This window comes from Pongo abelii, chromosome 7 (assembly GCF_028885655.2).
Source record: "Pongo abelii isolate AG06213 chromosome 7, NHGRI_mPonAbe1-v2.0_pri, whole genome shotgun sequence".
In the NCBI taxonomy this organism is placed as follows: Eukaryota; Metazoa; Chordata; class Mammalia; order Primates; family Hominidae; genus Pongo; species Pongo abelii.
Genome location: NC_071992.2, coordinates 21,763,711 through 21,777,101, shown reverse-complemented (window position 1 = coordinate 21,777,101; position 13,391 = coordinate 21,763,711). Strand labels below are relative to the sequence as shown.

General features: G+C 43.2%; 1 protein-coding gene across 1 annotated transcript in view; it reads right to left on the bottom strand.

Moving 5' to 3' along the window:
- Positions 1-9,780, bottom strand: part of LPL (lipoprotein lipase) — a 28,093-nt gene extending 18,313 nt beyond the window's left edge. Inside the window, exons 1-2 of the mRNA XM_024250916.3 lie at positions 9,496-9,780; positions 618-778 (exon numbers count right to left, since the gene is read on the bottom strand). Coding sequence (XP_024106684.1) covers positions 618-778; positions 9,496-9,583 — 249 coding nt within the window. The 5' untranslated portion in view covers positions 9,584-9,780. The remainder of the gene's footprint in view (positions 1-617; positions 779-9,495) is intronic.
- Between the last annotated feature and the right edge of the window lie 3,611 nt (positions 9,781-13,391).

Here is a 13,391-nt window from a genome sequence, read left to right as displayed (position 1 = left end):
CTGCCCAGCCCTTTTTTTTAAAATTTCCAGAAAGGCTCCCTAAAGTTTACAACTGGAAAATTTTGGAAGTAGAGTGTTTTTAGGGACATCTAGTGCAACCTCTGCTTTACAGATCAGTAAATGGAGGCCCAGAGATGGCAAGTGACTTGATCCACAGCCCAGAGCTGGAGAATGGCAAAGCCAGCATGGACGCCACACTTCCTCTCTCCACTCCAGCCCTCTCCTCACTCTTCCATGCGGTCTGCTTTAGAAAGGTTCTCCTGGCAATGTGCTGGATGATGTGGGATCATGCCAGGGTTCCACCGGTTCCCCACAGCAATCACCTAATTTCTGCTCTGTAGCTGGGCAGAGCATCCTTTACCCACCTCGCAGGAAGCTCTGGCTCAAGGGCACCAACCCGGTACAGTGTTAAAATGAAGGCTGGCACTGCCTAGGGGGAGTTCTCATGAACCTGTGGCTTCAGATCCCACCTGAGCCAGAACTGTCTTTATTCAAGTGTAAAGGAGAGCCACGTGAGATGTGGGGTGCGGACCCATCACTGGGTCCCCAACAATTGGGCAGGCCAATCAGGATACCTCGCCACCCCAATCCATTCTTCCCCAAAGAGCCTCCCTTACCGTCCAGCCGTGGATCACCATGAAGGTTTTGCTGCTGTGATTGAAGTGACAGGTAGCCACGGATTCTGTTACTCCAGGAATGAGGTGGCAAGTGTCCTCAGCTGTGTCTTCAGGGGTCCTTAGGGCAAATTTACTTTCGATGTCGATAAAATCTCTTCTTTCTGAAAAGGAAAAATTGGATATGAGGTTAACTGGAGGGTTGCTTGATTTTATTCATTGGAATGGTATGTTTTAGGTTCACAGGCAACCACCGCTGATGCTATTTTTGTTTCTGACGTGTTTTCAAAAACGAATGTGGATTGCAAGAGAACAACAGATCCTCCAACGTTGAGCAAAGTTGACAGAGAGACAACCTTAACTCTGAATTAAGATTGTCACCATTGACCTCTCCTAAGTCTTCCAGCCTTTCTTGAAGCTCTCCTTAGTCAGGATGTGTGTGTGTATATTCGTGATTTCAAGTAAGGGAACTGCTATTTGGGGATTCTTTAGTTAATTCTGTCTTCTCTCAAGACGTGAATTTAAGTGACTTGGCCGAGGTTACCCTGGTATTAGTGGGAGGGTGAGGATCAGAACCAGGTCTCTCGGTTCCACTTCGAAGCTCACTTTCCTGGAGAACATTCACTCATGCATGGCTCTTGTGTGCTATAGTTCCACTATTTGTGTGTGTGTGTGTGGGGGGGGTTGTTTTGTTTTGTTTTGTTTTTTGAGACAAGGTCTTGTTCTGTGTCCCAGGCCAAAGGAGTCCAGTGGTGCGATCTTGGCTCACTGCACCCTCGAACTCAAGTGATCCTCCCACCTCAGCTTCCTGAGTAGCTGGGACCACAGGCGTGTGCCACCACGCCAGGCTAATTTGTATTTCTTGTAGAGATGAAGTTTCGCCATGTTGCCCAGGGTGGTCTCTATCTCCTGGGCTCAAGTGATCCACCCGCCTCAGCCTCCTAAAATGCTGGGATTACAGGCATAAGCCACCGGGCCTGGTTAATTTTTGGATTCTTAGTAGAGATGAGGTTTCACCATGTTGGCAAGGCTGGTCTCAAACTCCTGGCCTCAAGTGATTTGCCTGCCTCAGCCTCCTAAAGTGCTTGGGATTACCAATGTGAGCCATCAGGCCGGGCCTCTATTTTTAATAAAATAATTTTAAAAAATTTTTAAAGAAAAGTTGGAAGCATGAGGAGGCTTATGTATGAAACTGTTCCCACTCCTATGGCAAGATATACTTCAAAATGTTGCAAGAAATAATTTAGTAGGTTGTTCAGAAATACCCGTGCTATGTATGAGCCATCGTTAATTCTCTCCCCAAATATTTCTTTTCCTACTATGTCATTACAATCTTCCACACAAAGGCAAAACTTGAAAACCACAGCAAAGCTTGTTGTTGAAAGGGTTCACTTTGGTTCTTCATAGTTAATCCCAAACTTGGTGAGAAGAGAAAGACAACCTAGTTTTTGAAACTATGGACAATAGTTATAAATGCTGCTGAATCTTCATGGGGTACAGTGAATAGTTGAAGTAAATTACATTGCAAATAAAATCAGACTTCATGAAGCAGAGCACAATCAAAGGGAAGTTATGTTAAAAGGAAATCATTTAATTCCTTTTCAAGTAAAAAAGTAAAAAAAGAAAACAACCCATAAAACCCACCTATTTACTGTAAGAAGGTAATAACTTGTAGATTTTAGATTTTGCCATTCGAAATTTCAGGAGATTCACGAGGCTGCGAGGACTACTTCTCATTTCTTAATCTAAATTTGCTCTTTTTTTCAACTCGAAATTTAAAAATCTGTAATTTCAAAATAACTGCAGAAGTCAGGCCAATAATAAAAAATAAGAGTGTCATAGGAGCAACAGTGAAAGTACAGGCATTTGAATCAGCCTTATCTAATTATCTGAGGATTGGCCAACATTTTCCTAATGCGTAATTATTTTCTAAAATTCCTCAAACAATATTGTGGTTTAAGAAATACGCAATGAGTTGATCACACACACATACACACACACGTGCACACACACCTCCATCATCTAAAATGTAGGAGAAATTTCTTAATGATTCTAATTATGAGAAAAGGAGTTTTGTTACAATGGGTAAACACTCCAAGATCACTTATTCAAATAAGAGTCTGTGCTAAACTATTGATCTTTAAAGCTCTTTTCATTTGCATATAGTAAAAGTGCACGTGAATCCATCCATCCACCAAGAATATGCTCTACCTGTCATCTTTATTTGAAGATGTTTGTCGCCTTCTTCCTTCCCAACCAGAAAGCACTCTAGTAGCTTTACTATTTCTCTGATAATGGAAAAGAGTATTGAATACTTTTAATTTAATTCTGCCTTCAGTGCCCAAGAACTTCTTTTCCTGTTAAAAAGTGCTTTAGAAAATTTAAAAGTAATTTCACCCTCTCCCACACCTTTCCACCTTAAATAGCTCATACCTCCTCTCCACGAGTCTTATTTTAACATATTCTATTATCAATCTTTTTAAAACAGAGATGATATGAACAATCTGGCAGACAGATCTCGCTTGCCACCTATTTGCCAAATTGACATTTTAAGAATATTGCTCAGTACAACTCCAGAGGCTGCCATTCACTTTTAGTCCACTTTCCCCTAGAATTATGCAACTTGGTATCCCCGGAATTGCTGGTGGTTTTGAAATGACCACAAATTTTCTTTGAAATGACTAAGACTGGCTTTGTGTAGTTCCATGAAAACAAGTCTATTCAATCCATAGATCCTGTACCAGATTGCATGTATGGCTCACTGACAGCTCCAATTTCCCTCTGTTGGGTCCAGAGTATGTAATGAAAAGTAGGAAATTTACACATCCTCTAGTAAATTTGTATTTAGAGACTTTCATTTCACTTTTAAAGAAAATGATTTTCATTTGACAGGAAAGTATACCACTCTATGTGCTATGTGATGCTTTCAATTCTATGTCAGACATGAAATCATAAATCTTACTGGCACTTAGTCCAACTTTCCTTTTCTTGAATGTTCTGATAATTTTCACACTACCTGTGTTTGCAACCCCTCGAGGATGTCTCAGTGTCCTAAAGATGAATGTGCTTCCCAAACTTCAATCAGCTCTCTAGTAACTGACTTAGACCATGTAGTGATGGGTGGGACGATGGACCCTGGCTGTGGGGCAGTCAGTATATTTATTTGTCCCGGGGCATCCTGTGATTGCTATTGGGCAGCAGGTGAACTGATTTGATGCAGCTGTTACTAAGGAAACTGTTATTTTCCATACTTGGAACTAATATTAGTGACTGCAGTCATCCAACTAGACTGTCTTTTACCATGTCCCTTAGAAATTAAGGCCACCTTAGAATTGAGAAAGAAGAGGAGTACAGGAGGGAGGGAGGGAGGAAAGCAAGGAAGGAAGGAAGGAAGGAAGGGGAAGGGGAAGGGGAAGGGGAAGGAAGGAGGGAAGGAAAGGCAGGCCTTCATTCTGAATTTAACTTAGCATCACCATACCACCTGCCCATCAGGCCTCATCAGAAATGTCCATATTAAGCCCTTAGGGGAGAGTTTTGGGTAACACGCAAGTTATAAATTATGCCTTTCCTGACTATGGAATCTTTATTCCTAAATTCCTAAATAAATAACTACAAATCTGAGTGTGTCAACAAAGACAAAGAATTTATTCTAACATAGATAATAACTCACAGAGACGAAATTAGGCTGAGAAGTTAAAGCACGTAGAGAAAGATAAATGTATAGAAGGGAAGAGTGGTAATTCTTGTTGCTAGAAAGAGGGAAGCGTTGAGCATCCCAGGAAAGCAACAGATGGTGCTTTAAAGGCAGATCAAAGTCATCACGTGAGTAAGATGAACATTTATGCAATGACATGGGGTACAAGAACTCAATGAGAATGCATTTCTGTTTGGAATTTCTGTTCTCCTGTTATCCCCCCACCCATTTCTCTGTCTCTCTCTCCCCTTTTCTCTCACTCCTACAGGGCTTCCTCAGTAATTCATTTGCTCTCTGAGACTGATAGTCATAGTTATCGACTCAGGCAGTGTCTGTAGGATATCGAAGAACAAACTGAATTACTCATGTGGTCGATTTGGTGAAGAAAAACATCAATATCATGATCAGACTGAATTGATTGTTCTGTTCAGATATCTAATGTAAATAATGCTCTTGACTTATCTAACATGCAGCTTTACTTTATTTTATTATTATTTTTTGAAACAGAGTCTTGCTTTGTCACCCAGGCTGGAGTGCAGTGGCACAATCTTGGCTCACTGCAACCTATGCCTCCTGGGTTCAAGCCATTCTCTGCCTCAGCCTCCCGAGTAGCCGGGATTACAGGCACCTGCCACCACGCCTGGCTAATTTTTGTATTTTTAGTAGAGACGGGGTTTCACCATCCTGGCCACGCTGGTCTTGAACTCCCGACCTCATGATTCACCCGCCTCGGCCTCCCAAAATGCTGGGATTACAGGTGTGAGCCACTGCGCCAGCCTACTTTTTATTTTTATAAAAATTGTTTTTATTAATGGAATAGTAAAAATAAATCTTGTATGAATCACCTGAATTTTACCCTGAATTTTCTCCAGTATTAGGGCTAACCTTCCACACTACTGAAAAGAGGGGTTAAAAAATAGGTTCAGAGATGTGTGTTAAAATTGCCCCACTGAATTAGACCATCAAGTGTGAATAAGCCATCATTATTTAAAGAGATCTTGTGGACTGGTTAATGAAATAATTTGGTTGAGTATCATCACATAGGCATATTTAAGTCAAGATTCTTTAAGTGAAATACAAAATGTTTACATGGTTAATCTGAGACTACTTTCTTCTTGTTGCTGAGGATGGCAAATGGAAACACCCAGTTGTCTCAAACTAACACAATGAAAGTCCATGATTACTTTGCCAACAATTGTTTTATTGGAGGGAGGGCTGAATAAACATGGGGACGCTATTCTTTTTAGTTAAAATGTAAGTGCTAACTCCTATACTATTTTTCACCATAATTAATTCTGCAGCCAATTTTTTTCAAAGGTACATTATTGATGTCATGATAGCTGTATCTTGAATGAAGGGCTGTTGAGGATCTCTAAATGCAGATCCATTTACCTACATTCACCACCATCCCTCCGAAAGCATCTGACTTTTCATGCTACTTAAAAGCTTCTCTAAACTTTGTACTACACTCAAATTGATCCAAGCCAGAATGGTATTACCCCTACCTGACTGCACAGAAAGAGACTTCAACATTTACGAAAATACAGATGAGCGCACACACCAAAGTGGGTTGAGTGCTGTGAGCAAGGTGGCTGGATTAGACAAAGTGTGGCCACGCCAACTGGGTCATCTTTGTTCTATTCTACTGTCAAATAATGGTGGGAGACGTTTTCTTTTATTCATTCAAACAGTCAAAATCACCACACTACTTAGATAGCATTTGATCATTCTGAGAGCACAGACTGGGAAGAGCAAAAGGAATGAATTGGCACAAGTTTAATAGGCTCACTCCCAGCAGAACTTACATAAATATATAGCACCTAAGATAATCCATTCCTTCCTTCCTAGTAGATATCTATTGTTGAGTATGCAAATGGTGTCAGTGCACACAGACAATCTTAAAATGGCCACAAGACAGCAAAGTGCAGTCACGCAGTCTAGTGAACAGACATTGTTCAGAGTAAATTTCAAACTCTTAGCCTCTGAGTAAGTTGGAACCCTATCCTATTAGTCCTTCAGAAACTAACGGAGCCTTCAACTTTTGCAAAGACAGAATGTGACAAAAGCACTGTAACAAAGATTTTACTCCCAGGTTAGAAAGTCTCTGTTGATAAAAGGTATTTAGTTCACTGTGGTGACAAACTCATTTAATGGATAGATGATCCCAAAGCTTTACACTGATAAGTGTTTTTGTTATTTTTTATTGCCATAAAAGTTGGAATTTACCTTATGAGTAAATCCAAATGGTCTCTTCATCCAGACCTTAAAAAATCATGATACTCATGTCTTGAATACTTTCCTTACACTTTGTGATCCAAAATCATCACCAACCATCATTTTGATGGCTGGGACATCTTCATATTTAAGTCAATGAAGTCTTTGTGGTGGTCACAGAAGAAACTAACTGCAAAATATTGTAAGTTGCAAGGCACTTTCTTGAACAATCTGGCATAAGGCAGTAAACTGTATGGCCCAATTTTTCCTCCATGATAAAGCAAGAACAGAAAGCTGAGTTAAAAATAAGCTGCTGAAAGAAAGCGAAAATTTTCCATCGCAGCTCTTCCCCCGTACCTGACTCCCACCTTTCAATACAGCTATTAATCAATCACTCCCTCGCTGAGCTCTCCTTCAGTGACATCTGCTATTTTGCTCTCCTTTGCCATCATGTTGAACTCAGAAGACAGCCTGGAAATTCACAATGGCCAGGCAAGTGGAACTTCAGCTGCTAAGCACTGACCATACTCTCCCTCTCCTAGCTCTTCACATTTCCTAATTGGGGCCATGCAGAGATGGTGGTGGCTCCCAGGACAAAGTGCCTGAGGACAGTGCCTCTTGTCCTCATATTCTTGTTAGAAAGAATCCAGAATGAATAAGTAAACTCAAGAGCCCAGAGGAGGTGCTCCCTGTCTTTCTACCACGGTGACATCTTTCTCTCCCTGAAATTCTTACCTTCCTAGATGAATGCATCTGGAGGAGAAAGAGGGAGAAAGTTGCTGTGATGGGAGAGGCATGATATGTTTTGTGAGTAGAGTGAAAGTGGAGGGGATGGGAGGGCATCGTTTCCAGTCTACTTTGAAATAATCCTTCCTTAATATATTTACAGCCAGGAAAAGCATGTGTTGGCTACAACTCAATTTAACTAATTAATCACATAAGTGTCCACTTAAAGAGTCAAGAGTTACACCGGCCTCAGAGAACACTGGCCTCATCCAAACTCATTGCAGAGTTGAGGAACCTAAACCCAGAGAGGTGACACTGACTCCCAAGAATTTAGGGTCTTGAACCTGTAAGGGAGCCTAGCAAAAACCTGAATGTGATGACATATTTCGGTGCTTGTTTTGCAATGAAAATGACGTTATTCTATGGTGTGCTTTCCGAAATAAGAATTTGGGGTTGGCTCCTACCATCTTCTTGTCAGCATTAAGCAGTACGAAGGGAAACATACGAAACATACCCCACATAAGATGTTGAAGACTTTCTCATCGTCTCCCCAGTGTTCTCAAACGGATCCAATAGAAAAGATAATTTTTTTTCTTATCCAGTTTTGCTTTGATGGAATCTATACTTAATGGTTTTTTGTTGTTGTTGTTTTGTTTTGTTTTTGTGAGACAGGGTCTCACTGTCACCCAGGATGAAGTGCAGTGGGGCAATCACAGCTCACTGCAGTCTCCTGGAATTCCCTGGCTTAAGTGATCTCTCAGCCTGCTGACTAGCTGGGACCACAGGCACAGGCTGCCAAACCTGGCTAATTTTTGTTTTTTTTTGTTTGTTTGTTTGTTTGTTTATAGAGACGGTGGCTCCCTATGTTGCCCAGGCTGATCTCGAACTTCTGGGCTCAAGCTATCTTCCGGCCTGGCCTCGGCCTCCCAAAGTGCTGGGACTACATGGGTGAGCCACTGCTCCCTGCCAACTTTTTGTTTTTTAACCTAAAAAAATGTTTCACAAATTAATGCCAAAATAAAACAAACGTTCAGCGGCAATCAAAGCCATGGACAGACTCGATCATAACTTGAACCGCTGGGGAAGTGCCGCCTGAGAGCACATCCAAGCGACACCGCCCTAATTGCAATTCCAGCAAGGAAGAAAAGAGGAAATGTTGGCCCGTGTTATGAATGGCTTCAGCTGCTCTTCTATGTTGCTGTTGCATGTTAACTGAATCGAGGTTCGAATTAAGCAGGCTGCCTCCATTGCGGACAGGTCTGAGACATTCTCCTTTGGCCCCGAACGCCTGGACCCCAGCGAGCGGGCGGTTCCCTGGCGGCGGTGACCACAGTTGTGTCCGCTGCCTCCGTGCGGCGCCCGGCAACCCCAAGTGCTCGCAGCCGAGCCGCGGGGCCGGGCGCCCGGAGCTGGCCTCAGCCCCCAGGACAGGAAGGGTGGCCAAGTGCTGACCTGGCAACCCCCGAGTCGGCGACCACAGATTGCTGGTGGCTGCGCCACGGTTTCGGGAGGGTCAGCTCCTCGCTGGGTTCTCAGGGCACTAAGAAAAGAAGGGCATGCGAGCCTAGAAGCTGGAGAGAGTCCCGGGCGCCCCAGAGCGGGTGGGACGCAGCTTCCCCAGGACTCCGCGCCACGCGTCCTTTCTCCACCCCGACACCCACTGCCACTCCCACAGCGGAGCGAGGGGTCCCGCCGAGGTCGAGTGTGCCCCGTGCGGCTGAGATGCCCGGAACGCCTCCCCGCGCCCCGGCTTCCCCAGAAGGGGCCACAGTCGGCCCGCGAGTCCCCGGGCGGGGGCTGAGCCGCAGTGCCAGCCAAGCCGAGGTCACCTTGGCCCGCGCGCCTTTCATTCCAGGGCCCCTCCGGCAGCGAGGTGACTGCAGGTCACCGCCAGCCGGGCCCTTACTCCCCGCCTCCGCCGTCCCGCCCCCCACACCCCGGAACCTCCCCGGCGGAGCCCGCGCGCCCGGGAACGCTGTCGCGGCCAGAGTGGAGGGGATAGCGCGGGAACCCGGGAGAGAGAAAAAGCGGGAACTGGGCGCCGCCGCTTCACGATAGGGAGGAGATTCCCTCCCGGCCCCTCCTGGATCCCACTCCAGGAACCGTTTTGGGGCTAGAGCCCAGGCTGGGAGAGTCCCCGGGCGCATCCACAGCCCCTTCCAACTTCCTTCTTCCCATTCTCAGTTCGGGTGGCAGTGGCCACCCGCCGGCTCTGCAGGTGGAGGGGAGTCTGCGCGCAAAACTTACGGTCGGCGGCGGCCACCCCTCCGCGGGAGGCGGTCAGACTCTGGAGCCACACGGCCAGGGCCAGCGCGATCAGGGCTTTGCTCTCCATCTCGGGGCGCGTCCCTCTGGAGGAGCTGCAAGGCGCGGACGGACTGATAAGCCCGCTGAGCCAGAGGCTGGAGAGGGCTGGAGCCGCGGTCTGGCGCTGGGCAAGTCGCCCTTTAAAGGGGAGGGCAGGGCAGCTAGAAGTGGGCAGCTTTCCCTTGAGGAGGAAGAAGAGAGGGAATCGAGTCTGACACTGTTTTCACACCAAGGCTGCTTTTGTGACTGGAAATATGCAAATAAACCTCATCACCTATTGGCTATAAAATCATAAGTTGGGGGGAGGGCCCTAAATTCACTTCTAAACGTTTGAGCAAACAGTAATGAGGATCAACCCTGCCAACGAGAAGAGGGGGAAAGGGCAGACGGAAAAATTTGCTTTGTTAGGCTCCTGTTCGCTTAGCTTAAGGGGTTCCACTCTCCCCGGGGCCCCCTGTCTAAGCACCAAACACAGGTTTATATCGATTCACGTTAAATACTCAACAATCACCTGTTTTTCAAGGAGGGAAAGTTTAGCTGTTAAATTACATTTGATCGGCACTTTAATACACCTCTCTTTTGATGAATCCTGTTTGTCACTTGCATTCCTCCCTCACTCATCCCGCACCCCACCCCCACCCCCGCAAAGTCAATGTAGGGATACAGGGACACACATTGCGTCCCAGCTTGTGCTTGTACAATCTGGTGTTTTAACACTGGCAAGATGGATCAGCTTATGTGATGGAGAAAAGCCTGCTTGCTCTAACTAGTTTCTAATTTTTGTCTCATGCAAATTATTCTCAATCCTCAAACTTCATCAAGGAATGCAAGGATAATATTTTATGTTCAGAGGCAGAACATCGAGGTCAAATAATCTAAAGCCATATTGAGTTATGATAAGTGAAAGAAGACAGTCACAAAAGACACATATTGTATGATTCCATTTAAAGTGTCCACAAATAGACAAATCTATAGAGATCAAAAGTAGATCAGTGGTTGCCTGCGGCTGGGTAATTAATAGGGGAAGGGAAGAATAGAGAGATTTGGGGGGAGTTGATGACAATGTTCTAGATTACATTATGCTGATGCTGTACAACTCTGTAAATATACTAAAAGCAACAGAATTGTACACTTTCAATGGGAGAATTATATAGTGTGTAAATTATAGGTCAATAAAGCTATTTTTAAATGGATAAGAGGCATGCACATAAAATAAGAAAAAAATAACATTGGATACTATGCTTTTCTGCCAAAATGCTTGGAATACTTTTAAATATCTTTTTAAATATAAGGGATTTATATTAGCCAGGAAGGACAATGAAGTGTATCCCCAACCCCCTCTCAGTTTATGGCTGAGAAACTGGCTCATCAAATCAGAACCTCCAATCTACTATATTTATGGTCTGAATATTTTTAATGTCCCCTTTTATTCATCCCACCCTCCATCACACACACACAAACATAGAATGCACAGTTGTAGGTTAGAACAATGAAAAGCTTTTTAAAAAACTGGGCTCGCTTTTTAAGTTTTTCTCAAAAAATGAAATAAAATGGATAATACCCAAATATTTCAAAGGTCTCTATTCTGCACAACAGTTCTATCTTTAACTTGATGCATTCCGTGCCACAACACAACACACCGTCTTGTATTGCAATTATTACACAATATACTGTGCACGTTCACTCTGTCCTACAAAGTATGTAGAGAATCTTGAAACCTGCCAAAAATTAAACTTCGCAGAACTTTAGAAGTGGCAGAACAGACCATGCAAGGGATGAATAACTATGATGTGGCCGTCCTCCAAAAATCATGTAGTAAACTCTAATTTTAAAAAATGACAGAAGATGAGTACAATTGCATTGGATGTGTTCATGGTGTGAATGGCATATAAACAGACGTGCAGAAATGCCTGCTATCTTATATAGAATACTCCTGCAGCCTATTTTCATGCATAAATGTCCTTTGATAAGACAACCAAACCAAACTGCACTTCTGTGCCTTTCAGAAAACTTCAAGGAGATTTTATGTAATTGCTAAGGGAAAGTCTGATACTTATAACGTATTTTTAAAATGATTTCCCAGGCTAACCAGATAACAAAATTAAAGCACTCAAGAGTTGGAGGATATGTAATATTTAAATATGAATCCAGTTTGGAGTGAACTGTGCCATTAGCACGTCCAATAGAGTTGCGGAGATTTCCAGGAAGACTTAATTTACAGCAGCTTAGCCTGGTTTAAAAAAAAAAAAAAAAAAAAAAAAAAAGCAAGACAGATTGGCTCCTCTCCCAGGGCCAGCGCGGAGCAGATGGGTGTGGCGGCAACGCTCTCTCCTGATTGGCTGCACTGGGAGCGATCAGGTGCCTGCCTTCTAACGCAGAAACTCACATGATCTCTAGGTCAGGATTGCATGTGCATTAGTGAAGCGACTCATCCAAACTTTGGCGAGGTTACTCGGCCTTCAGTAGCTCAAGGCTTGACTTTTTCCATAATTGGCATTTCCTTTGTAACAAAGTAAGTTTTAGGTGAGAAGATGCTAACAGTATCCCTATAGCAGGACACTTGCCATTGGGACACATTTATAATTACCTAAGTAAAAAGTTGAATGTGCATATCTAATGAAACAACTGGAAATTCTGGATGTAGGGAAGCATTATTTAGCCGGCCAGCCAGCTAGCTAGCTAGCTTATTTTGATTGAAGGCCTGCTAATTGCACTGGGCACTTTTCATCTTCTACTGCGTTTAATCATTACAAAAGTACTCCAAACTCAATAATATTCCCTTTCTACAGGTGAAGGAAGATGAAACTCAGGGAAGATTAAATAACAGCAACCACAAATCATAAGATGTTTTTTTCTTTGGCGATCCTAGGAGAGAAGAAAAAATGTATTTGATGTGCTATATTTTAATGTTGCAGCAATTGCAAACAGGAATAGGCTGGGAATCAGATTTCTTTGTACCCACATATTTTAATGTAGATTTTTATTTTGTGACTTTCTTACTAAAGTAAAATACAATGAAATGTATAAGTAGGCTCTAAAGAACATCAGTACTGAGTCGGATCTTGTCCTTATAAAAAGTATAATTAATGTAAGAAAACATACTAATACAAATAAAATGTATAGATACAAAGTCATAAATAATAAAAAATATTCTAAAATCTATTGACTTTTTAAAAATTGTATTATTATTATACTTTAAATTTTAGGGTACATGTGCACAATGTGCAGGTTTGTTACATATGTATACATGTGCCATGTTGGTGTGCTGCACCCATTAACTCGTCATTTAGCATTAGGTATATCTCCTAATGCTATCCCTCCCCCCTCCCCCCACCCCACAACAGTCCCCAGTGTGTGATGTTCCCCTTCCTGTGTCCATGTGTTCTCATTGTTCAATTCCCACCTATGAGTGAGAACATGCGGTGTTTGGTTTTTTGTCCTTGCTATAGTTTCCTGAGAATGATGGTTTCCAGTTTCATCCATGTCCCTACAAAGGACATGAACTCATCATTTTTTATGGCTGCATAGTATTCCATGGTGTATATGTGCCACATTTTCTTAATCCAGTCGATCCTTGTTGGACATTTGGGTTGGTTCCAAGTCTTTGCTATTGTGAATAGTGCCGCAATAAACTTACGTTTGCATGTGTCTTTATAGCAGCATGATTTATAATCCTTTGAGTATATACCCAGTAATGGGATGGCTGGGTCAAATGGTATTTCTAGTTCTAGATCTCTGAGGAATCGCCACACTGACTTCCACAATGGTTGAACTAGTTGACAGTCCCACCAACAGTGTAAAAGTGTTCCTATTTCTCCACATCCTCTCCAGCACCC